Here is a 27,972-nt window from a genome sequence, read left to right on the forward strand (position 1 = left end):
ATGTATGTTCTACCTAATATATATTTCTCAGTCAAAACTATATTTCTAACCATGTATCATTATGCCGTGGTTGCCATGTGGGTGTACACTATGATTCCATGCACGTGTGAGAATGCAGACATTTTGCAGAAAATCTAAGGGTCTTGTGCTGATTGGCTTCATCAGTTGTAGAGTGGCAAACATGGCATCAGTCACCTTGGAGTAATACTGTGCATCACAGGTTGGTGACATCCTGCAGATGTCTCCAGCTCATCTCTGGAAGTAGGCAGAAGTAATAATATTCAAGACTGTGATGATCTTGACTACTACAGGCAATGCATGTTTTCCTGGTCCAGAAGGCAAGAGGCTTTGTTCCAGGAGGTTGCAGATGTCCTTTTGAGAGATTTGAGTCCCTTGAGGCACTTTTGCTCAGTGATGTTCTAAAATCTAATTATCTGTTGGCATTTCCTGTACTGGGGATGTTGCCACCGTGAGTCAGATTTTTGTGTTCATCCCCTCCTATGCATTGGAGCAACAGGTTGCTAAAGAGCTATTGTTCCTATTGCTAATGTTGGTTTTGCTGGTTGTACTATTGCATGATGTTGCTCCATGTGCTCCTCACCAGAGGTGCAAGGTAAAGCTGCATAAACTGATACCATAATGCTGTGAAAACCAGCAGCTGGGAAGTACAGATCATAGCAAATACTTTGCAGAAATAACTTCTATTGTCTTACAAATTAAAATTAAACTGAAATCACTCTCTCAGAAAAACACCTGTGAGCGAAAACTTTTCACTTAGGTAAAGAAGCAGCTCTTCTGTTCAGTCTTTAAAAGCTTTTCAAACCGTAATCTCATAGTCAGTTAATCTCTACTGTGTTCTTCTTGACCTATGAGACCGTGAATATCAGACAGCCCAGAAAACCTATTCACAATAGTTAATATCAGGATGCAGGGGTATATCCTTAGACATTTGTCTGTTTTACAATTTAAATGCAGACCTTTCTGTCCCACGAGGGTAAAGGTTTTTGTCAGATTTATACTAAGATGATATTGTTACCCTTCTTAAACAGCTTGTATGCATTTACACCCACTCCCTTGCTGCAAGTTAAAACTCCTTCCTGGTTGCAGAAGTGATGATGCAGTACACTGAATGAATCCTATACAATCCTATAAATGTGATATGTGCATCATGGTTTTGATCAAGAACCTGTTTATTATATAATTTATTTCCCAAAAAGTGTATGTATTTGACATATACTTTATGATCTATTAGATTATTGTACCATAAAACAATGCATCTGAGGCTCTGAGAGACCTTAGTTTTAAAAATAAGCATATAGAGAATGTCCATTGCATATCAAACACATCATTCTCTCGTAGCCCAATACAAAATGCTGATCCAACTAAGGTAAAAACATAAAGTATACTTAGTAAAGCTTTTCAAATTCTTTCACATCAGTTAAAATAAAAGTGATGCACAATTCTGAAAGCAATATTCATTAATATTAATAGTGAAATATGGCATCAAGGACTATAGCACCACTTTCCACATTTAGGAAAACTGATATTTTAGTCGCACCTTATCACAATCCCAGCATGTCCCAAAGTTCTTCACAACTAATAAGATACTTGTAAAGTGTTGTACAAACAAGTTCAGAAGTCAAATGTGAAGTCTCAAAAACAGAAAATAAATATATATAATCCATTTTGAGATGTGATGGTTCCCAACCATTCCTCGTGCTAAAATTTTTGCCATCGTGGATTATCTGCAGATAACGAACAGAAAATCTCAAAAAACAGAACGCAAATTCCTGAAGTATGTTCTCAGTGGGTGAGCCTTCATATCGGAATGCAGACTTGAAATGTCGGCACTAATGATTTAACGGGATTAGTGTGCATTCAAACTGTGAAGTCCCAGGATCAATGAAAAATAGCCCTTCAACTAAACAAATATACTTGAAATGGGCTACCAGTTATAGATGCACCTCCAGAGGTAATTTATCTAAACGAAGGGGTCACTGTTCTGCTGGTCACCTGCAGCAGTTATCAGGTAAGTTCCACGAGAAGGTATTGGAGCAGACTACCTGCAGAGTGGAGTACACCCACAACTCATGTGGTCTCAGTAGTGCATTCTTTCTTCTCCTGTTCCAAAGGAATAGTTTTTAAAGAGCTATCTTAAATTTTTCTTCAACTTAACTTTCATTGGCAGCTGCTGATGAATCATGATTTTCATCTGACCTGCTCATTGACTTCAAATTTCTTGATGGAATCCTTAAACAGGTAATAAGCCTGTATTTCCATATTTCAAATCTCTTTTAGGTATCTACATGAAACGTTTAAATAAATCATTCACTGATTTTTGCAGTGAGACCAATGCTGTGTGGATTAGCTGCAGGCAATCCCAATGCTGAACTGATGTAATATTAAACCTACTTAATATCTGAAAATGAACGTAATGATTGATATTAATTCACCGAACCAAAATACTTTTCAATGTTACTTAATTCATTCACCAGGTGAATATCTTATTGCTTTCTAAAACTGACCAATACTACAAACTGTGGCAAAGTGAAAACCCAAGAAATCTAAAGATACATTAAAGTCACAAAATAGCATCAAATAGAGGATCAAAAATTTCACAAAAAGCTTTTCGATGTTACTCAATAGTTAAGATTTTGGTCTGCCTTTTTCTCTTTTGTCATTGTTTATTTTCTTGGTTTACGTTATGATTTATCCAACCACAACAAATAAGCTGTTTCCAATATAAAACTGTATGGAAATTCCACTAAACATAGTATTAATAAAATTACAACACAAATTACATGTGAATCACAAACATATTTACAAATATGCAAATCGATGAAGCATTGGGGCAGAGTTCCAACCCGGTCTGCTGAGTCCTTGCATTTGAGGCTTTCTGACATGCTTTCACGGAAACATCTCAAAATGAGAATAGGTTCAAGGAACCATTATGTGAACATACATTCCAACATCCTCCGAAATGTCTCTAGTACTTGTGCAAATCAGCCTGATAAATTCTCAGCATTTTTGCTATTTTCAGAACTTTGTTATTGAGCTAAATTAATTAACAACAGAGTAACAGAAAGATCAAGACATAATTATGATGAAAGACAGAAAGGATTATAGGGTTGAATCTTACTTTTCTTTGGCTAAGTTGAGTTGGATCAATCTTTTTGGAGGGCCTCTCATTGCAGTGCCAACTCTCCCAGAGTTAGTGTCACACTCTCTTACTGCTACTTCATACCACTATATCACTGCTCTGTACACAACTCTCATCAAGGCTCTGGTTCTGCCAGTCTCATTATTGTGTGCAACATCTTCACTCACTTGTTCGCATTTCACCCCACCTCACACACTACTAACTCGGTAGTGTCTGTGGTGCCTACTCTGAACATCTCATCACTTTTCCCATGTGCAACAGCAGTAACAGCTGTGTTACACACTTTCAGCTCACTCAATCCCTCTGTTTTTCTCATCACAGAAGAAGACAATCTACAAGAGAAAGGTCCACACAGATGAAGAGGCACTTGACATAAGAATCCTCAGTCTCTATATGGAGAAAATCCTTGTCTTCACAGGAGGAGACTGAAATCACTCCTGCAGGAATGTTGAGACATCATGTCCTCCCAACCAAGTTAGTACCATTCTTCATTCTACTGTGATTCTCACATAAACCCTGTTGTCAGTGTCATTCATTTCACATTACTTCTAACAACTGGCTGTGATGATTTCTTTCTCTTTTGTCTTGCAGGTACTAGCAGAATGATCACAACTTCTATGATGAAATAGCTGGCTCTGCCAGAAACCACCTCCTCAAACTTTGAGGACAAGAGTATAGAGGACTGAAAAAATCAGCAAGGCTGCCTCCTGCATACCTCACCAGCTCAGAGACAGACGGGATGGTGGCTCAGTGGTTAGAACTGCTACCTCAGTGCCAGGGACCCAGCCTTGGGTGACTGTCTGTGTGGAGTTTGCATGTTCTTCCCGTGTCTGCGTGGGTTTCCTTTGGGTGCTCTGGTTTCCTCCCACAGTCCAAAGAAGCGCAGGTAAGGTGGAAGGGCCATGCTAAATTGCCCAGTGTCCAGGGATGTGCAGGCTACGTGGGTTAGCCAATGGGAAATGCAAGGTTATAGGTATGGGGTATTGGGGTGAGTCTGGGTGGGATGCTGTTCTGAGGGTCAATGTGGACTTGATGGGCCGAATAGCCTGCTTTCACACTGTAGGGATTCTAAAATACTGACACCTCTTAGGAACATTCATCTTGGAAAGTCTGGGAGCACATGTTGGTGGCATCTTGCTGCGACAACTTCACAGTCGGACAAGGAAGAAATTCCCAAAGCTGCTGGCACTCGAAGACTGCCAGACACTAACCACTTGATCAGTCCCAGGCAAGAAAAGAACCAGTGTTGTAGACAATTAGGGACTTTATTCACATGCACAGGTATGAACATCAGCAGCAGATGCAATGGTCGTCATTACACAAAAGTTTCAGCACTGCAGCTATGTATGAGACTATCTGGCTGCCTTCATGGACAGGTTGATGGCTGTGAGCCAGGCACAGTACCCTCAGGATCTCCTGGAGAGCTATACATACCTGCCCCTCATTAGCTCCAGTTCTCAGGTCTGAACGCAGGTGGTTCGAGAAGGCAGCCAGCCAGAGGAAGAGCCACATGCAACACCCTCAGAGGTGTCCTCTCAAGAGACTGTGGAGGTGGGTGGGCCCTTCATCTCCACCCTGCCTGCTTGCTCCTGGGAAATTCAGGTCAAAGAAGATCTAACTGCCTCTGGAAAGAAGACCTTTCAGCATGTTTGGCTATCCAGGCACAAATGGCTCCAGGGTTTCCTGATCAAACCTCCAAGGCCAGTGGACACCACCACCAAGCAGGCTCCCTCCACCCCAGCTGTAGAACCAAGGAATACATGAGACGTAGTAGGAAGGGAAGAAAAACTACTTAAGACACTTTGGTGGCATGCCTGATATTGCACTACGTATGAAGTCTCATAGTTGTATAAATTTGATTATTCTGGCACTGCATCTGTTTGTTTAAGCCTTGATATAGCCCTGAATGCCATTAAGTTGCCTTGTTTCATGTCTACACAGGATGTACCCGATCAATATCTGCGTAGAGAGCCTGCTGCAGCATGTGGAAGCAAGATGAACCAGGTATATACAGGGCAATAGGTTCACCCTTGGCCTGAAACATCCCTATTATTTCCTTGGCCTCTTGTATCCAAAACTGCTGATGTGAATGAGGTGGTCGATTGTCTGTGACAGGGAGATGTGCAGCATGCAGAGAGCCAATACGTTAAGATGGCTACGGATTAGAGGACTCCAAGGTCTGTGTCCTAAAAAGTGCATGGACATATGTGTAATGTTGTTTCCCCTTAAACAGCCTTGTATCAGCGGGTCCTGCAGCACCCCCCAGACACTTACTGTGCCCACTTTGGAAATTCTAGCACAATGAATGCTCTTCAAACACTCTTCAGCCAGTGGCTTCTAGCTTAGAACATAGAACTGTACAGCACAGTACAGGCCCTTCGGCCCACAATGTTGTGCTGAACTATTATCCTAAACCTAAGGTCTATCTAACGTCCACCCCTACCTTATACTATCATCCATATGACTATCTAATAGCCGCTTAAATGCCCCTAATGAGGCCGACTCCACTACCCTCTCCGGCAATGCATTTCACGCCCCTACCACTCTGAGTAAAGAATCTACCTCCACTCACTTTAAAACTACGCCCCCTCTTAATAGTTATCTCCACCTTAGGAAAAAGTCTCTGGCTGTCCACTCTAGCTATACCTCTGATCATTTTGTACACCTCTATCAAGTCACCTCTCATCCTTCGTCATTCTAAAGAGAAAAGCCCTAGCTCTCTCAACCTTTCCTCGTAAGACCTTCCCTCCATTTCAGGCAACATCCTGGTAAATCTCCTCTGCACCTTTTCCAACATTTCCACATCTTTCCTGTAATGAGACGACCAGAACTGGACACAATCCTCCAGATGTGGCCAAACCAGGGTTTTGTATAGCTGGAGCATAACTTCACGAATCTTGAACTCAATCCCTCTATTAATGAAAGCTAACACACCATATGCCTTCTTAACAACTCTATCCAGCTGGGTGGCAGCTTTTCAGGGAGCTGTGGACATGAACCCAAAGATCTCTCCGCTCCTCCACACTGCCAAGAATCTTTCTGTTAACCCTGTCTTCTGCTTTCAAATTTGTCCTTCCAAAATGAATCACCTCACACTTTTCAGGGTTAAACTCCATCTGCCACTTCTCAGCCCAGCTCTGCATCCTTTCAATGTCCCTTTGTAACCTAGAACAGCCCTCCGCACTATCCACAACTCGACCCACCTTCATATCGTCCACAAACTTACTAATCCACCCTTCCACTCCTACATCCAAATCATTTACAAGAAAGCACAAATAGAAGAGGACCCAGAACAGATCCTTGTGGTACAGCACTCATAACTGAGCACCATGTTGAATATTTTCCATCCACTACCACCCTTTGTCTTCTAAGAGTTAGCCAATTCTGAATCCAATCTGCCACATTTCCCCCTATCTCATGCCTCCTTACCTTCTGCATGAGCCTACCATGGGGAACCTTATCAAATGTCTTACTTAAATCCACGTATACCACATCCACTGCTCTACCTTCATCCACGTGTTTGATCACCTCTTCAAAGAATTCAATAAGGTTTGTGAGGCATGATCTACCCCTCACAAATCCATGCTATCATGAATCAAACTGTGTCTATCCAAGTGATCATAAATCCTATCTCTCAAAGCCCTTTCCAATAATTTGCCCACCACTAAAGTAAGACTAACTGGCTTGTAATTTCTGGGGTTATCCCTCTTCCCTTTTTTTGAACAAGGGAATGATATGTGCCACTCTCCAATCTTCCGGCACTATACCCATGGACAGTGAGGATGAAAAGATCATCTCCAAAGGCCCTGCGATCTCTTCCCTCGCTTCCCATAGAATCCTTGGATAAATCCCATCAGGCCCGCAGGACTTATCTATCTTCAAGTTCCTCAAAATTCCTGGTACATTTTCCTTACTAACATCCACCTCCTCTAGCCTGCCAGCCTGCTTCACACTACTTGTTTCACGCTTCTGCCTCTAGATGTCGGTGAGGCTCTTAATATCTAGTAGAGTCCCTAGCATTTGAGGTGACTACGTCACATGTGGTCATGAACTCTTCTCTCTGCCTTTTGCAGCCAGAGTGGCCTTAACTGTGAATAAATTCTCCCTTCCACATGGCACTGCTTGCCATCCATGCTTTACAGTTTTCCCTCCCTCAAATACTGTTGCCCTCCTTCACAACTAACATCTTCCCTTACTCAATCCTTTGCAGCCTCCAATACTGAAAAATAGATTTGAGTCTCTTTCTGTGGTAGTGGCCCTTCTTGTTCTACTGCCATTCCTTTTCTTTATAGTTTCTTGGGTGGACCCAATGGACTGACTGTGGCTCATCCCCTTGAATGACCTAATCAGACAGCCCCAGAGGAGAAGTGCCAGACTCCTGTCTGATGGCTGCACTTCTCCCTCACTGCATTAGCCTTACCCCACCAACAGTTATGGAACTATAGGCTGAACCATCACTTGTTCCCTGGCCTACAGGGGCACAAAAGCTCCCTGACTAAGATCGTTCCAATCAGATGTCTTACTGTGGCCATCTAGTACGGGAGTTTGCCCTTAACTTACGGTGCCAGGAACTCCTGACTGACAGATGACTTGTGGACTTCAGAGAGGTCTACTTCCCGAAAAGTTTGAGATATGGCTGTTGCTTGCTGCACATGGTATAAATATGAGATTTACAGAGCACTGTGTTCAACAGCAAGATGTACGCCCTTTTGACTGCAGATTTCTGACCTACAAGGAAAGCCGCTTGGTTATGTGACTGTGTGAACTGGCACAGCAATGCATGACAAGAAAAGGCAGAGATGCTGTAATTATACAGGTGGCTGAGTACTAAGAGAGTAAGCGAGAAGTTCTTAAATGTGGCCGGGTCTAATTTGTGAGCTGTATGCCAGTTCCTGCGCACAAAGTAAAATAATTACATGCTTTTTAAGCAGCCTTGCAAGTCGATTAGAAAGATGCCGTAATGTTCATGAGGGATTGGCAAATATCAGGGACTGTTAATGTCCATGGGCAAGGGGTGAATGCGGCCAGTGCCCATGGATCATGCCCTAAGATATATGTGATGGTGAGCAACGTGAAGGCTTTTTGCAGTCAGTGGAGAGCTGAAGGTGTTAGGTACCTGTTCTGACTTCCATGTCGAGAATTTGCGATGTCTAGCTTGGTTGGCACATTTAGTAAGATAGGAAGCCGAGTATTTGAGAGGTGAGTTGTGGCATCACTGCAGCATTTAACAAGCTATTATACTCCATAATTGGCAACTCACTGATACCTAGTGAAAAGTTCACACTTTGACAAATTTATAAAAGATGGAGTGAATTTTTCCCAACTTTGAGATAGGCCTTGTGGATTTCTCCTGTGATTCTGCTACAAATCTTGCTAAAGGCCACATCAATTTGAATCATAGAATCTCTACAGTGTGGAAATAGGCTGTTCGACCAATCAAGTCCACGCTGACTCTTCGAAGAGTACCCCAAGCAGACTCACCCCACTACACTGTCCATGTAACCCTTCATATCCCATGGCTAATCTACCTAACCTGCACATCCCTGGACATTATGGACAAGTTAGCATGTCCAATCCATGTAACCTGCACATCTTTGGACTGTGGGAGGAAAACAGAGCACCCAGAGGAAACCCCCACAGACATGAGGAAAATGTACAAACTCCACACAGACAGATGCCCGAGGCTGGAATTGAACCAGGATCCCTGGCGCTGAGGCAGCAGTGCTAGCATCTGGGCCACCACTGTCATCTCCCAACCCCGGACAGCCCACTTCTACCTCCTTCCCAAAATCTACAAACCAGACTGACCCAGCAGGCCTATTGTATTAGCATGTTCCTGCCCCGCCGAGCTCAATTCCTCCTCCCTGACTCATCCTCTCTCCACTTGTCCAGACCCTGCTCATCTACATCCACGATTCCTCTGACAATATTGATAATTTCCAGGTCCCTGGCCCCAACTGCCTCCTGTTCATCATGGATGTCCAATCCCTCTATACCTCTATCCCCCACCAGGACAGTCTGTGAACTCTCAGCTCCTTCCTCGACTAGAAGCCAGAGCAATCCCCATCTGCCACCCCTCTGCTCCGCCTGGCTGAACTTGTTCTCTCACCAAACAATTTCTTCTTTAATTCATCTCAGTTCTGCAAGTCAAAGGAATGGCTGTGGGCAACCATATGGGTCCAAGTTATGCCTGCCTCTTTATGGGGTGTGTGGAACAATCCTTGTTTCAGTCCTGTACTGGCTTCCTCCCTCCCCCAACTCTTTTTTTTTGGTACATGGATGATGACTGCTTCAGTGCTGCTTTATGTTCCCACCAGGACCTTGAAAAATTTGTTCATTTTACCTTCAATTTCCACCCCTCTATAACTTTCACATCACCCATTTCCTACACTTCTCTTTCGTTCCTTGACCTCTGTCTCAAATTCAGGGAATGAACTGTCCACTGCCATCCACTACAAAGCCACTGACTCCCATAGCTACCTTCACTACAGTTCTTCACATCCTGCACGCACTGCATCCCATTCTCCCAGTTCCTTTGTCTAAGTTGCATCTGTTCGGATGATGCCATCTTCCAAAACAGCGATGCTGACATGGCTTGCTTCTTCCATAACCGTGGTTTACCGCCCATTGTGATTTTCAGGGCCCTCAACCGCATCCGACCTATCACCTGTGCTTCCGCCCTTGCCCCCTCCCATTACTCACAACAACAGGATTGGATCCCCCTTGTCCTCACTTTTCATTCCACCAGCCTCCGCCTTCAAAGGATCATTCTCTGCCATTTCAGACAACTTCAGCAAAACAGAACCGCCAAACACAACTTCCCCTCACTCCTACTGTCTGCATTTCGCAGGGAACTTTCCCTGCGGAACACCCTAGTCCATTCCATGATTACAACACCACACCTCCTTCCCATGGTATTTTCCCATTTAACCACAGAATGTGCAACACCTGCCCATCACCTCCTCCCTGCTCACCACCTAAGGGCCGAAGCAGTCTTTCCAAGTGAAGCAGCATGTCACCTCTACCTCCTCCAATCTTGTGTACAGTATTCCCTGCACCCAGTGTGGCTGACTCCACATGGGAGAAACCAAACGCAGACTGGATGACTGCTTTGCAGAACAGTTCTTGTCTGTGTGCAAGCATGACGCCAATCTTTCCATAGCCGGTCATTTCAACACAGCGTCCTGCTTACGTGCCCACTTATCTGTTCTCGGCATGCTGCAGTGTCCCAGTGAATCACAGCGCAAACTGCAGGAACAGACTAAGCACTTTACAGCCTTTTGAACTCAATACTGAGTTCAACAGCTTCAAGTTACACTCTTTGTCAACATGCCCTTTCTTCCCTCACCCCACCCCATTGGGACTGTCTTCTCTTTCAAGTCTGGCAGTTAGACACACCATTGTTCTGCCACTCTCACATTCCGATTACTTAATCTGGACTATCAATATCTTTTCTCCACCACCCCTCTACACCCCAGCACAGCCACAACCTTCCTCCACACCCCACCTGGCCAACTATAGCATAAATGTGGCCTCCTCCACACTTCACTTCAGTTCTGTAGCGTCATCTAAACTTGAAATGTTGGTTTGCTCTCTCTCCATGAGTGCTATCTGACCCGCTATGATCTCCAGCATTTGTTGTTTTCGGTACAGATTCCACCATCTGCAGTAATTTGCTCCTACTAGGAAATGAGTTACTTTTTTCCCTTTCCTCTTAAGACACATTCAAATGCACAAAAGTTAATTTGAGCTTGTTGTATGATATTGTAAACACTGCGGGGCACATTAAATGATTATAAGCACTTGAGACACTTGTAGGGGCCCCAGACTATAGAGCACGGAGGCTTGACCCCTTCCTGAGAAATGAAGATTGGACACTAATCAATTGAATAGCAATTCACCACGACACAAAAATTTTCTGTTCTAATAATGAAAGTTTTTGCTTCTTCACTCTATTTTGGTTTTAACAATCTGGGATTATATTCAACTTCAATAAATGTAACATATTAGACAATAAATATGCATTTTACAAACAACAGATAATAGAATTTAAATATTTTCTGTAAATTAGAAGGGATGAGGAAATGCAAAAATAAGAATTCTATGATTTCTTGAAATACCTTCCCAAGATGCTTTAAATAAGACTTTTCAAACATACATATCAATGCAATTGCTAAAAACATTCAATGCATTGTCTGTTTATGCTGTATGCGCAGGCCTCAGGCTTCACTTCTTGGTAGGCTGAGCTGAATGATATTTGAAATTAATTCTTCAAGAAAATCTCTTTATTAGTGGGTGCACTGCTCCTCCAAAAGTATTATTTATACTGCAGAATTTACTGCAGCAGTTGCATAATGACTCATCAGTAAACTCCACCACAGTTCGCACCTCCCAACTACTTTCATTGGGACAGCTTCAAGACCAAACAAACAAACAAACAAACAAACAAACAAACAAACAGTCATTATGAACTGCCAGTGATAGTTCAACTACCTCCAGACCTGGGCGTATACCCAACATGCCAAGTGCTGGAAACGTCCTCAAGATATTTTAGCCATTTTGCCTTACTTGACAGGATGTGCAAGTCATAATAAGAATGATAAAATAATTGAATTAAAGGTCACTGATTGGCAACAGTAGCTTATGTACAACAAATTGCAGGGAGGAAAATAGTGTACATAGCACATATTTGTACACATTACATCTACAGCTAAAATACAAACTGAGCATTTTTGCTAGATATAGCATGGAGCTATGTTATAACTCCAGAGCTTGTTTGTGTTCTCTGATTTCTGATTTTGATACAGACACAACGGCTAACAGCGCTCAAATAAATAACAATTTAGTAGGACAAAAAATCCTTCAATTTTTACAGAGAAACATTTGTACTTCTTCATTCCATTTGCTTTTAACAATCAGGACTTCAGCAAATAATCAGTAGAAATCAAATACACATTTTACAAACAACAGGTATCAGTAGCACTAAATACATTGTACTTAATAGATTTTCAATTTTAGATTAATAAATAAATTCAAAATATTGATTTCATATTTCTTCTGGTATATTTCCACTGCAGTCCTACTGGGAATGATTGCTCATGGGATCATATTTTCCTCTAAACTATTCCCTTACCTTCTCATCTAAAGCCTTATGGTGCTCAAAAAGTGACTTTAATGCCTTCAAAACCTCAACTTCACTGGAAACCCCTGAAGGGGACTGAGCTTGCCGTTTCACCACTGTCATTCTCAGTGATCGTTCGTGTCTTGACACAAGGCATTCCAAATGTTCCAACAACAGCTGAAAGAAATGGTATAAAAATTATATCTACTTTTCAAAATTTAATAACCATAAATTGATTTTGATTATCATTATAAATACACCTAAATCAGGATAGTTTTATTCTTTGACTTGTTCACCTTAAACACATTTTGAGTATTATTGTCTTTCACCTACTTACATAATGTGCTATTCTTAAGACATTAATAACATTTCTCTCTTCCGATTCACTTTTCAATAATCTGAACGGCAAAAGGGACGAAAACAGACCTTGATGAAATATGGCCCTCCTGACTAAACTTTTCCATTGATCTTCATCTCTGCCACCTACTGCCAAATTAATTCTCAATCCAGGTAAAATACCATAAATTCCATCAAATATAAAGCTTAATCAAATTCCTTCACAAAATCAATGGGGTTTTTATGTTGTGGCTTCAGTTGGGGATTGCCAGAATCTTAAAGAAAGTGAGGAAGGCTCTGTCATGTCAATACTTCTGTCTCTTCCTTTCAAGAGTAATAAAGAGTTTGGACAGGGGGCTGGAGGTGGAAGATCAGGAGAAATTGGAGACCATGTAGATGATGATTGCTTCAGGTCTGATCATTTTGTAATGGTTTCTTCATTAGTATGGCAAGTTCAATCACCAACTGGAAATGTGTGCACAATTCTTGACTGCCATATTGGTGTCTTAGTAGTCAAGCTGGCACAAGTGATTTGTGCTGCGCAGCCAAAGTTATATGTCAGAGAGATCATAAATGAATGGGTAATGAAAAAGGTGCAACCAGCCAGAAGGGCCTGGGTCATGGAAAGTGAACAAAGCTTGCATGCAAATGCCACACTGAAAAAGCACAGGCATCATGAAGTTATATGCCTCTGCAGAAGTATAGGAAATAGGCACAATTTACTAATAAATTAAATGCAAAATTAAATGTATAAGCAACACTGCTACACAGCAGCTTAGATCACATTTCAGTTTTTTTCAGATGTATGAATTAATGCAAGTTGTTCCAAGAGCCTGGCAAGAAACATGAGTTGTGGCAATTTAGAAAATGTATGAAAGGATAATCTTGGAATCTACAGACCTCAGACTTGACATCTTGTGGTCAGTACAACATCCTGAAAGAGAAAATAGCGAGGTTTCAGGACAAACATGGGATTGTAGTATGACATTATCAGGGCCAGACTGATTCTCTGAACTAGTTTCAATTTGCTGAAGGTCATAAGATTTTAAAAAAAGGAGCAGCAGTAGCCTATTTGCACCATTGAGCCTGCTTCACAAATTCAATATGATCGTGTACAGAGAAGAATTTCTGAGATTCCTTTACACCAAGTTGTTTTCTTTCATATGTGTTTCTTTTCCTCTCCCAAGACATTTCCATACAACAGAGTCTAACTACTGCACAAGTCATTCCAGTTTTGTGGGACAAGTTAGAAGAATGTGGACTCTCCTGATTGCCATCCTTTGTAAATTCATGTAACAACTAAATCAAAGTGGCATCATAAGTTGTAGATTTTAACTTACAAATCTCCTAGAGTTCTTTCTACAAAAGAGTTAGTGATTGATGGAAAAAGTATAGACATGGCAGGGTGGGGGGTGGTGCAGTGGTGCAGATCCCTTAGGGGTTCCTTCAGAGTTGTCTGGTAATGTTCAGCATAAGTCCAAGGCAATCTGCTGATCAATAGCTGGATACATTTTCACTAATAATATGTATAGTGCAGATGGCAACGATAACCAAAAACACATTTTGATTTTAAAAATCTATAAATGGCTTTCAGAATAAAACCTGACAACTAGTAGCAAATCAATGTCATTGTGACATCCTTCCATTTGCATAAGACCATGGATACGCTGCAAATCCACTCGAGATGGGATAGATACATATGGTGCTCATTTGTTGATAGTTGAAGATACTAATCCAATAAAGGGGGCTTCTATCACAAGTGCTACATATGTGGTAATTATCAGGTGACATCTGCGTGACGGTTTTTGATGTTGACACCTGTTGTCAAGTCACTATATTGTAATGGTAGCACACAGCAATTCATCGATGATGTCAGCATTTAGGTCTGTCATTGGCTGGAGTTTCCCTAGATATGAACATTGATGTTCAGAGGCTGTGTCATTGTTGCATGCATCCTTGAAGTGAAACTTCCATGTCCTAATGATCTTCTGGATCCAGTTATCTCGCTCGACAGATAATTCTTAGCAATGCAACCATCTTCCATCCGGTGGGCATGCCTACACCAGCAAAAGCACCTCTGCTTGAAATCGTGGACATGGTTGTCTCCACACACCAGCTACAAGAGAAGTGTACAGAAGAGCAGAGACTTCTTTTCCTTGCTTTCTCTGATCTTACTGAAACATTCAATACCATCAGCAAGGCAAAACTGTCCAAGATTTTGGACAAAATTGGTTGTGCTGTCTATCACTGCTGCTTAATCTAATTCAAAACTTTCATGAGAACATTTATGGTACAGTACAGTTTTACGGTACCACTTTTGGCAATTTCAGGAGAAGAATGGAATGGAATGGAGTAAGGTTCTGTTCTAGCCCCTACTTTGTATTTTCTTTTTCATGTTCCTGATCTTAGCTTTTCCTGCAGATAAAGAAGGAGTATAACTGCATATTAAGCCAGATGTCAAGCACTACATCTGTCCAGACTGAGGACAAAAATATAACTCATCTTGATCCTCCATGCTGCTGCTGATGAAATAATGATTTGCGTGAAAATTCAATAACAAAACCTCAGACATTTTATTATCTATGTCTGTAACCTGTTTTCCTTACTATAAGCAAACAAGAAACATGTTTATGGGCTAAGCATCACATCGCTGCCTTGATCACTCCAAATAACATGTTGTAGGAAGCAGTTAGTAAATTCTCCTACCATGGATGTTTGGTGACACATGGTCTGTCTCTTTTTGCAGAACTTGATGTATGCATAGGGAAAGCAGCTACTGAGTTTGGACAATTCATTAAAGGTGCAAGGAACATCCAAGCTGACTCTTGGGGCCAGATGTTGGTTTATGTGGCAAGCAAGTGATAGAAACAACAATGTTGGTAATGTAATTTATGCACATTAATATGTTGGTATTAACACAGTAATGGACGCTTAATAAAAATGAACTATCCCATGTGGATATCATAAGGTTCATGGGTCTACAACAAGTTTAGGACAATGCCATCTAATACTGTCACGTACTTTCAGGCTGTGCATAAACAGTGTAAGGTTTAGAAAGGCTCCAGAATGAAACCAAAATCACAGAAACATCAGAATTGTTTGGAATAGGTTGTACTAGGAATGGCTGTAAAATATTTGCAGTTGACTGACCCCTCTGTTTATTTAGATCATCCTTTGCACCTTACTGAGATTTTTTTTGATTTTTGAAAGCTCAGTCTACAAGCATTTAAATAGAGTAGACAGTCAAAGGCTCCCACCTCTGTAAAGTACTATCTCCGCCAATTGCTATGGAAAACAAAATTGTAGCATTTTGGTACATGCGGCTTACCGACTAAGTTTAAGAGAAGTTCACCTTCAAATTTATGGTGGATGTAACTGGAACCTGGTGAGTTACACATCGAAGGGACCATACACACGATTCAGCCACATCCAAGACTTAATTGTGTTGCTGCTTTCAACTATGTTACTATGTTTGCTGCCTCAGTCTAAGCAGGAGAGAGCTGAACAGGTGGCTCTTAAGGTCTTAAATTTCATACTTCCTGTTCTTGAGGCCTTGCTAAAACAGCATGGTTCTTCCTCTCTACCAGCCAGTTCTGCAGCACTTTATATTACAACCAAGTGGTTTTTCCTTGGATCTTAATTGCAGATCACACCAAGTTTAATGAACTCCTTTTTTATTCATTGATGCACTGGCATACTAGAGGAAATTTTTGCCACAAACTAAAAATGTAAACATCTGTGAATAGATTCTCCTGAAACTATTGATTACCTGATTCCTATACATACAGCAACAGCAATTTCCAGGCCATATATTTTGATAACTTACTCGTGTATTGTTCCTCTCAGCCTTAAGTTCAGAAATTTCCTCTTCTTTTTCCAGCAGTTGTTCTCTACAAGTATTTAATTCTTTTGTCAGTGCAGCAAATTCCTGTTAAGAAATATATTAAGTTATAACACATAGTTTAGTTCAATGCAAATCTATTCAGAGATCAAATAGACGAATGAATTACAAGAGATATGGCTTACATTGTATGATATTTTGATAAGAACATCACGACCATGAGAACTAGCAGCAGGAACATACTATACAGCATCTTGAGCTATTGAATAGGATCATATTTGATCTTCAACCCAATTCCCAACTCCCAGCGTAGTTCAAAAATCTCCTGACCTCATCCTTGAATGTACAGCTTTCTGAGGTAGAAAATTCCAAAGACTCACTGTCCTTTTAGTGAAGAAATTTCTCTTCATTTCAGTCTGAAATGATCATCCTCTTATCTAGAGAATTTGCCCAAGTTCTAGACTCTCCCATCAGGGAAACAGCCTTTCAGCATTTATTTTGCCCTGCCACAATTTTATCACCTAATTAATGATAGCCAATGCTGATTTTTAAAAGGCAGACTGCAGTTGACTCATCAAATTAAATGTTATAATGAAGTAACAGAAGGTTGATGATGGGAACACAATGGATGCTGTCTATATTGACTCTAGGAAAACATTTGACAAAATACCACGTAAGAGGCAGCATTACCTTAGATTTAAAAAAATGTTTTGAGGGAAGAAAACAATGAAACATGGTAAATTGTTATATTTCAGGCTGGAAAATGCTGGACACAAATGCTAGGACCACCGTTCCAAACTAAAGTTCCAAGACACAGATGAACTATCAGAATTAGCAGGCCATTTAGACAAAATTTAATAATAGAGACGTGTAACATGATGTATTTTGCCAGAAGGCACTGGAAGTGGCATTTTGATGTAATGGCATAGTTCTAGAATGTGCAGGGATGGACCTAGAGTGCATGTGTACAGATTTTTAAATGTAGGATTTACAGAGAGAATGATTAGCACAGTGTATGTGACCTTGAAATTCATAACCCAGTATTTAGTGACAAAACAGGCAAGTTATGCTGAACACAGAGACAACAAGGTGCAGGGCTGGATGAACACAGCAGGCCAAGCAGCATCATAGGAGCAGAGAGGCTGACGTTTCGGGCCTAGACCCTTCATCAGAAAAGGGGGAGGGGAAGGGGGTTTTGAAATAAATAGGGAGAGAGTGGGAGGCGAATAGAAGAGGGATAGAGGAGAGGATAGGTGGAGAAGAAACAAACAGGTCGAAGAGGCGGGGATGGGGCCAGGAAAGGTGAGTGTTGGTAGGGAGTTAGGAAGGGGATAGGTCAGTCCAGGGAGGACGGACAGGTCAAGGGGGCGGGATGAGGTTGGTCGGTAGGAGATGGAGGTGCGGCTTGAGGTGGGAGGAGGGGATAGGTGGGAGGAAGAACAGGTTAGGGAGGCAGGGACGAGCTGGACTGGTTTTGGGATGCGGTGGGGGGAGGGGAGATTTTGAAACTTGTGAAATCCACATTGATACCATTGGGCTGCAGGGTTCCCAAGCGGAATATGAGTTGCTGTTCCTGCAACCTTCGGGTGGCATCGTTGTGGCACTGCAGGAGGCCCAGGATGGACATGTCGTCTGAGGAATGGGAGGGGGAGTTGAAATGAGTTATGCTGAACCTTTGTAATGCTCTGGTTAGGCCACAACCACAATGTGGGGCCCATTCTGCTTGCCACAGTTTATTGATGTAGATATGCATAATTGATTGATCGATTGATTTATTGTCATGTATCCCAAAATAGTGTAAAGCTTTGTTTATGAGCAGTACAGGCAGATCACATCAAGCAAAGGATGTACAGATCAAAAACACTTAGAGACATATAGGTTACACTGCAGATTACATTATTTGAGGCTACAGCCCATTCAACAATCTGATAATGCCTGGAAAGATACCTGCTGTGTGTATATTCAGGCTTCTATATCTTCTGCCTGAAAGAAGAGGTTGTAGGAGGTCATTACCAGGTTGCAATGGGTCTTTGATGATTTTGGCCACCTTTCTGCAGCAGCAAACCATGTAAATAGAGTTTACGGATGGAAGGTTGGCTTCCGTGATAGCCTGGGCCGTGCACACCACCTTCTGTAGTTTCTTACGGTCCTGGGCAGAGCAGTTGCCATATCAGGCCATTATGCACCCGGACAGTATGCTTTCAGTGGTGCATCTGTAGAAGTTGGTGAGGGACTTTATGGACATGCCAAGTTTCCTGAGCCACCTGAGGAAGAAGAGGCATTGTTGTGCCTTCTTGACTGTCACATTTACGTGGGAAATCCAGAACAGATCATTGGTTATCATCACTCCGAGGATGTTCTTCACTCTCTCAACCTCAGTTCCGTTGATGTAGATGGGGGTATGTTCTCCTCCTTTCTTTCTGTCGTCAACGATCATGCGTTACTTTCCAATTTTTTTGTGTTGTGAAACCATTTTAATGCTTTGTACAAGAGTGCAAACCCAGGGTAAAAATTGGCTTGGGGGGAAACAGTTGTTGAGCAGATTGGGCGTTCAAATAGTAGGGTTAAGGACCCAAACACTGAGGCATTTGCTGTTTTGCAGGGTCTGTTGGTGTCAGCAGTTGGGCCTCAGAACACAGTAGATTGGGTCAAACCTCAGACATAATGTGCTTTTTCAGTTGATATCAAGACTGTCAAATGAATCTGTACTTCATAATTGCCTTTGCTGTCTTGGAGCCCTGACCTCAATGGGGTGATGGGAAGGTGGGGGTGCATCATGACTCACAGTTTGGGAACCACTGGCAAAATGATCTTGCGGTGATCACAGACTAGCTGCACATTAAGGGAGTGAATCCCCTTTAGATTAGTGAACATTAATTATTTGATGACACCTTGATTGCTAAGTACCTACAATTAATCAATTGAGGGCTCTTCTCAATGCTGTTAAGTGTATTGTCTCTATAACTGAACTGGAAGGCCCAGGTTCAAGTCCCACTCACTACAGAGATGTGCCATAACACATCAGAACAGGTCAGTTAAAAATAATCATTAATGAAAACCTTTGATTACATCCATACTAGTCTGAAAACAGTTGGTCTTGGAAGCTGAGCAGACTCAGTTTGCACTTGAACTGAAGACCACCTGAGAATATGAGATGTAGTAGGCTTTAACCTGACTGGTTCAGTCAATAGAGCATGACTCTTCACCACAAGTTCCTGGGTTCATGCCCCACAACTAGGTGTTGTTGTTATGGTGTGTGTGGAACATGGTATTGGCTGAACCTCTGGATGAGAAGATCCAAGTTCAAGTCCCACCTGTTCCAGATATGCATTGTAGCATGCATGCCTATTCAGGTTGTCTAAACATATTTACAATTAATCAATCACCCATTAGGTAGTGGAAATCCTGCCACTAATGTAAAGCTGATAATATTCTGGGCTTCAGTCACGCCATCTATGAAAAAGTGTATATAACTGGTGGCCTTAGTAAACAAGGTATCTCTGACCTTGGTGATTCAATTGTGGGCAGCAGATTTGTGTAAAAACCTTGCAGAGTCTCTCATAGATGCCTGGAAGGAGCTGGAGGCAAAGAAATCCCACCACATTTAATGCATTACACCTGATCTGCTCGAGTAGAAGTCTGCTACTAGGCTGCATACATCTGTCATTACTGTCACAAAAGCTTCAGCCTTCTGAAGTTTGAAATATTGACCAAGCTCATCATTAGCCAACAGACCCTATTCTGTGGGTACTGCTGTAGCTCTCAGTCTTTTGTAACTGCAACTGGATGTAGAGATAGCAGGCTGTTATTCCAAATGTTTCTGTTTCTATCACTGTTCTTGCCCCTATTCATGTGGCTGCTGGAATGGATCAAGTTTCCTCCCTTCCCCAGAGGTCCAAGCTACTGCAGCTCTCATATTGAAGGGATATCTGACAGACAGGAAGTTCAGTTTCAGCTTAATTGATTCCAAGCTATTTGAAGGCCATCACACAACTTCCTAATTACGTCCAAAATTAATGGCTTCAAGTTGAAAGAACCAGTCCTGACACTGCTAGACTAACACTGTGGCTAACCACAAGTTTGCAAATTTCAGCTTTTATAACACTGCAACCACTTGATTTCATTAAAGTAGATGAGTCAGTCATGCAAATAGATATAAATCAAGTAAAATATAGTTGGGATTATGGAAATGTGGCTGTAGGGTGATCAAGGATGGGAATTGAATATCCAAGGGTATTCAGTTCTTAGGGGAGCCAGACAGAAAGTAAAATGAGGTGGGGTAGTATTTCTCGTTCAGGAGCTTTAAGACAATAATTAGGAAGAATATCTGAGAGTAGAGCTTAGGACCACAATGTGGCCAAGATTGATAGTGGGGATTGTAGATAGATCATCAAATTGTAAGAGGAATGTTGAAGAATGCAGAAAACAGGAAATTATGGGCACAACCAATAAAGAAAAAGGTGTAATTATGTGTGACTTTAATCTACATATTGGTTTTGGGATTGGGCAAACAAACCAGTAACAATACCAAACAGGAAAAATTCCTCGAATGTGTACAGCGTAGTTTTCTGGAACAATGCATTGAGGAGCCAAAGAGAGAACAGGCTATCCTAGACTGAGTATTGTGTAATCAGAAAGGCATAATAGGGAAACTACCTCTGCAAGGCCCCTTGGGGAAAAGCAACCATAATATGGTAGAATCCTTTATTAAGATGAAGATGCTGTCATTACTCTGAGACTGGGGTCCCTAAATCTAAATAAAGGAAACCACAATGGCAGTTTCAAGGCTCAAGCTGCCTATGATAAATTGGGGAAGATTACTTAAAGGGGCAAAAGTAGATAGGTGGTAGCAAACATTTAAAGAGCACATGGATGAACTATAACAATTATTCATTTCTGTCTGGCACAAAAGTAAAACAGGAAAAGTGACGTGACCATGGCCGATAAAGGGAAATTAGGGACAAAATTAGATCCAAGGAAGGGGCTCACAATTTGGCAAGAAGAATCTGGCAGACATGAGGATTGGGAGCAGTTTAGATTTCAGCAAACAACAACAAAGGGATTGATTAAGAGAAGGGATATAAAGTTCGGGAGTAAGCTTCCAGGAAACATACAATCAGATTGTAAAAGCTTCTACAGGTATGTGAAGTGAAGAAGATCAGTGAATATAAATCCAGGTCCCTTACAATAATAAACAGGAGAAATTATAATAGGGAGTAAAGAGATGACAGACGAATTAAATGCATAGAGATAGTAGGAACTGCCAATGCTGGAGAATCTGAGATAACAAGGTGTAGAGCTGGATGAACACAGCAGGCCAAGCAGCATCAGAGGAGCAGGAAAGCTGACGTTTCCGGTCTAGACCCTTCTTCAGAAATGCCATTTCTGAAGAAGGGTCTAGACCCGAAACGTCAGCTTTCCTGCTCCTTTGATGCTGCTTAGTCTGCTGTGTTCATCCAGCTCTACACCTTGTTATCTCTGAATTAAGTGCATACTTTGTTTCTGTCTTCACAAAGGAGGACTTAAATAATGCCCCAAAAATAATGAAGGAAACAACATTGGTGAGAGGGAGGAACAGCAGGATATCAGTATTAATAGTGAAATGGTGCTGGGGAAATTGATGGGATAAAAGGCCAATAAATCCTGAGGGCCCAATAATCTACATCCCAGGCTACATAAGGAAGTGGCCCTAGAAGTAATGGATACATTTTATCTGGAACAGTTCCTATGGATTGAATGGGAGCTAATGTAACACCACAATGTAAAAAGGAGGTAGAGAGACAATGTTTAGCCTGACATCAGTATTGGGAAAATTGCTGGAGACCATTATATAAAAAATAATAGCAGAGCACTTATAAAACAGGGACAGGATCAGACATAGTTTGAAACAAAAACAGAAATTGCTGACAAAGCTCAGCAGGTCTGGCAGCATCTGTGGAGAGAAATCAGCATTAATGTTTCAGGTCCAGTGACCCTTCCTCAGACAGTCAGCATGGATTTATGTAGGGAAATCACACTTGACCAATTTACTTGAATGTTTGGAGGATTTAACTAGTAGCGGTGATGAGGGGAGCCAACGTGGTTTACTTGGACTTTTAGAAGGCTTTCGATGAGGTCCCCCTTAAGAAACTAGAACATAAAACTAAAAGTGCATAGGATTGGAGGTAGTGTATTGACATAGATAGAGAACTGGTTGGCAGTAGGAGTAAACAAGTCTTTTTCTGAGTGGCAAGCAGTGACTGGGGGGTACTGCAGGGATTAGTACTCCCAGCTGTGCACAGTATAGTTTAATGATTTAGATGAGAGAACTAAATGTAATCTCTCCAAATTTGCTGACAACACAAAGCTGGTTGGGAGATTAAGGTATGAGAAGGATGCAGAGATGCTACAATGTGTTTTGAACAAGTTGAGCATAGCAGATGAAGTACAATGCAGACAAATGTGAGGTTATCTGCTTTGATAGAAAGAAGAGGAATATAGATTATTATCTTAATAGTGATAAATTCCAGAACAGGGAGGTGAAATGAGACCTGTGTGTCCTTCTACAGCAGTCGTTGAAAGTTAATATGTAGGTCAATAGATGGTGAAAAAGACTATGGTATGTTGGCCTTCACAGAGAGAGAATTTGAGTACTGGAGTAGGAATGTCTTGCTGCAATTAAAGAGGGCTTTGGTGAGACCATACTTGGAGTATTGTGCATAGGTTAGATCTCCTTATCTGAGGAAGAATATTCTGGATGTGGAGGGGGTGCAATGAAAGTTCACTACATTGATTCCTGAGATGGCAAGACCATGAAGAAAAACAGTATTGATTAGGATTATATTCACTGGAGTTTTGAAGGATAAGTGGGGATCTCATAGAAACCTATAAAATTCTAACAGGACTAGATAGGACTAACACAGGTAGGGTGCTCCCACTAACCAGCGTGTTCAGAAACCGGGATCACAGTCCAAGGATATAGGGTAAGCCATTTAGTAATGAGATGAGGAGTGTTTTTTTCACCCAGAGAGTAGTGAGCCTGTGGAATTATCTGCCACAAGAAGCAGTTGAGGCCCAAACTGAATGTTTTCAAGAACATATTAGATATAATTATTAGGGTTAAAAAGATCAAAGGGTAGGGAAAGAAAATGGGAACAGGGTACTGTGTTGGATAATTAGCCATGATCATATTGTATGGGAGTGCAGGCTTGAACGTCCAAATGGCCTAATCCTGCCACTATTTTCGATGCTTCTATTTGACAATAACTTACTGCTGTGCACTCAACTCCTCAATCTGGTAAAACATACAGACATTGTGGAAGCATACACTGGCATTTAAAGATAGAATGTCGTTTTAAAGACAGACTTTAATTGACTGCATACTTTAAGAAGTTCCCTAACTCGCACGGGTTGTAAAAAATTAAAGGGAAAATAATTGCCTTAATCAATTTTGCACATTTCTAAGACAGTGCATGGAACTGTGGAAATTTGTGTTTATAAATTGCACATTTCAATCCATTTTTAAAACAAAGTGTTGTGGCATATATTCTTCAATACACTTACTGTTTCAGAATTGTTTTTAACTCAAGAAATTTGAGTGAGCAAAAATCAAAATTCCAATCCTTTCAAGCTTTAAATCGGATGGTATTCAGCTATAATGTTAATGTTAACGTTAATGGTTTCATGCCCCAGTGCAAAATAATGCTTGGAAAACTTACAGCAAAAGTATATCTAAATGCAGGAAATTCTAGAAATGTCAATGTTAAATAATAAAACATTGTTGCAAAATGACAACTGTTGGACTATGTATAAGGTTTTCAAACTGAGATCTACAATATTACGTTTCAGATTGTTGGGAAATCTGTATATTCTGATTCACCAGCACATTATTTCCATCAAAAATATTTGTATAATTACAGGACTATTTATATTTGTATAATTACAGGACTGTTTATTTGATACTGTTATTGGAAGTTAGAACATGAACTCTCAGGACTATGTCATTATGTGCATGGAGCCCCTACACGAAAAAGTTAGAAAATCCAGCCAAAGTTATTGGTGCTTACTGGAGTTTATCAGCAGATACACGCCTATCATTTCCTGTTTAGTGAATGATACAAGCAGAAATGAGAATTTTCATCAGCATGTAAATCACTTATAGAACTCTGCCAATCATCCAATGCGATTTACAGAGAACTGTGGGAATTCCAGAACAAAATGTCATAAAAGATACTTGCCTCATGCAGATTGCAGCTATATTGCAGCTAATTGAAACTAAAGTGCTGTGAATCTCAATGAGGTGGTCGCTCATCTGAATAAAATTTCAAAATCAAATAAATTAGGCTGCAGTTATATGGCACTATTTGTGCAGTTGAGTTACCAAAACCACTCTGCACCCATCAATAATTAACATGTTTTTGTTCATTTATTGGATGTGGACATTGTTGCCCAAGGCCAACATTTATTGTTCATCCCTAATTATCGTTGAGAAGGTGAGTTGCCTTATTTAACCATTTCAGATTGTGTGGTGAGGATACAGCGTTGTTAAGGAGGAAGTCCGAGGATTTTTATCTAGCGACAATGAAGAGTCAGCAACTTCTTTTCAAGTTAGTATGGTGTGTGACTGGGCTGAAATTTGAGAACAGGGGTGATCCCATTCATCTGCTTTCCTTGTCCTTCTGGAACATAGAAACATGGGAAAGGAGAAGATTATTTATTTCCTTAAATCAATTACACTAATTATTGAAATCATGGACTCTAAATCTAACACCATATTATTCTGTATCATTTACACCTTACGTTAACACCTAACAATCTCACATTTCAAATTAGAATAAGGAGAAACATAAACTGACAGTTGTAGAAGAGTATTCCAGATTTCTAGCACACCTTGCATATAGAAGTATGCAAAGTCCTACACAGATTCCTGAAAGGTCTGTATCAAAGACTTCCTCCTAACCAACTGAAATAATTTCTCGCTATATACCTGATTTGTTTCGCTTCATACCTTAAAAAAAACTGCAATCAAATCATCCTTCAATCCTCTAAATTCAGAGATTGAAACCCTATGTTTTTACTTCCTCTGGTAATGAAACCCTGGGTTTACAGATAGAATTCTGGTAAATCTATATGGGACATCTCAAAGGTTAATATATACATGTAAGTTGTAAATATTCTGAATTTGTGAAGAAGCCTTGGAGAATTGCTGCAGTGCATCCTGTAATCTTATAATTACAATGTTCTTTTTAGCACGGCCAATCCACCTACCCTGCACAACTTGGGGTGTGGGAGGAAACTGGAGCACCTGGTGGAAACCCAGACAGTCACCCAAGGCTGGAAGTGAACCTCAAGTCCCTGGCACTGTGAGGCAGCTCTGACAGCAGATGATGAGAAGGAGGTTATACATTAAATAAGTGTTGTTATTAATAGCCCACACCTGATTTGTTAACATTTGCTATGACAACATGTTAAAACGTTATGGTCTTAATGATGTCCTGTTATTCTTGTAGTAAGTGATTGTGTCAGGTGTATAATGAAATATTGAAAAAAGTCAGTTAGAACATTTCCTCAGGCCAAGCGAAAATGTTTCATACAAATACTATTCTACAAACATTCTTAGTAGCAAAATAAAAAACGGCAAAATCAATGACATTGCAAAGGCACAAACCGATGTGCCATAACAACATTTTTAAAATACTATTGCTGAGGAAAAAGTTGGGAGAATTGGTGACTCAGTAGTTCAAAACACCAAGATTTCACCTCCAGAAAACTGGATATGAATAAATATCACATTTGTAAGTTTAAAATTTCTTCCATCTGCTACCTGTAATGGTGTGAAGTGATACTGACTGCATGCAATCACAGCCCAGTTTCTAATTAATATACATTCAAATCTCAAAAGTTGCTGATAATCCAGCAGGCATTAGCAGCAGTGTTCATTGGATCCATCTCTCCACAGATGCTGACAGACCTGCTGAGTTTCTCCAGCAATTTCTGTTTTTGTTTTAGCATCAGCTTAGTAGTTTATCAAAGAAAACCAGAAGGTTTAATAATAGGGAATATATTCTTTAAAATATAAAGTTAATGCTCTTTTCTGTGACATTCTGAAAGGATATGAAACGTATGTCATGCCTGCTCTGAGAGCTTTCAAATTGATAACATGCATAGAATGGTTTACCTAGTGACCTTTTGTGTGGAACTTCATCAAATGCTTTTTAAGTGCATAAAATCATATACCAGTAATTTCTAAATGGATTCTGCCCAATCCTTTGCCAGGACTTCCTTGCAGTGGAAATTGTAGGTGGAGGTGTTCTGCTGCCTTTGTAATCTCTATCATCTAGAAGAACAAGTCTGGAAAGTGCTGTTGAAGGAACCTTCATGAATTACTGCAGTTGACTTTGTAGTTGGTACACATTGATGTCAATTGTGTCAATACTGAAAGGAGTGGTTGTTGAAAGTGGTAGATGGGGTGCAAATCAAGCAGGGTGCTTTTTCGACCACCTTAAGCGTTTTTGAAACTTCAAATCATTCAGGCAAGTGTAGAGTATTCCAACACACTACTGACTTGCGCCTTGTAGATACAGGACAAGCACTGGGGACACAGGAGGTAAGTTACTTACTGCAGAATGCCCAGCCTCTGGCCTGTTTCTCTAGCCACAGTATTTATATGGCTGGTTCAGTTCAACTTCTGGTCAATGGTAACCCCCAGGATGTTGATAGTGAAGGATTTACAGATGGTAATGCCATTGAAGATTAGGGCTGATAATTACATTTTCTCCTGTTGGAAATGGTCATTTCTGGCATGTGTGACGTGCAAATGTTACTTTCCAGATATAAACCCAAGCTTGGAAATTATCCAGGTCTCGCTGCATTTGGACATGGATGATTTAAGTATCTCAGGTATTGCAAACGATGCTGAACATTGTGCAACCATCAGCAAACTTCCCTACTTCTGACCTTATTCAGGAGGGAAGATGGTTGGGCCCAGGACACTACCTGGAGAAACTCTTGCAGAGATGTCCTCCAGTTTTCTAAGGCTGTTTTATGCCATACTCAGCCAAAAGTTGCCTTGACATGATGTCAAGGGCAGTCGCTCTCATCTCACCTCCACAGTTCAGCACTTTTTGTCCACAGTTGGATCAAGCTGTAATCAGGTCAGGATTTAAATGACCCTGGGGAACCCAAAGTGAGCATCAGTGTGTTGGTTATGTCTTTGCAAGTGCTACTTGATATCACTAACAACAACCTCTTCAACAACTTTGCCTGTGATTGAGACAGGACTGTCAACATGATAATTCTGGCTTGAATGTTTTGTGCACTTTATGGACAGGACATATCTGGGCAATTTTCCACATTGTTGGGCAGATGTCAATGTTGTAGCTGACTGAAACAGCTTGATTTCTGGACCAGAGAATTGGCAGAATATTGCCATTGCCCAGAGCCTTTGTATTTTCCAATGTCTTCAGCTGTTTCTTGATGTCAAATGGAGTGAATCAAATTGACTGATGTCTGGCATAATTGATGCTCAAGATCTCA

General features: G+C 41.0%; 1 protein-coding gene across 1 annotated transcript in view; it reads right to left on the reverse strand.

Moving 5' to 3' along the window:
* The window catches only part of ppfia2 (PTPRF interacting protein alpha 2), a 349,413-nt gene that overhangs the window by 265,979 nt on the left and 55,462 nt on the right, over positions 1 to 27,972 (reverse strand). Inside the window, exons 2-3 of the mRNA XM_048607917.1 lie at positions 16,444 to 16,545; positions 12,294 to 12,458 (exon numbers count right to left, since the gene is read on the reverse strand). Coding sequence (XP_048463874.1) covers positions 12,294 to 12,458; positions 16,444 to 16,545 — 267 coding nt within the window. The remainder of the gene's footprint in view (positions 1 to 12,293; positions 12,459 to 16,443; positions 16,546 to 27,972) is intronic.

Source organism: Rhincodon typus, chromosome 18, assembly GCF_021869965.1.
Source record: "Rhincodon typus isolate 14 chromosome 18, sRhiTyp1.1, whole genome shotgun sequence".
Lineage (NCBI taxonomy): Eukaryota > Metazoa > Chordata > Chondrichthyes > Orectolobiformes > Rhincodontidae > Rhincodon > Rhincodon typus.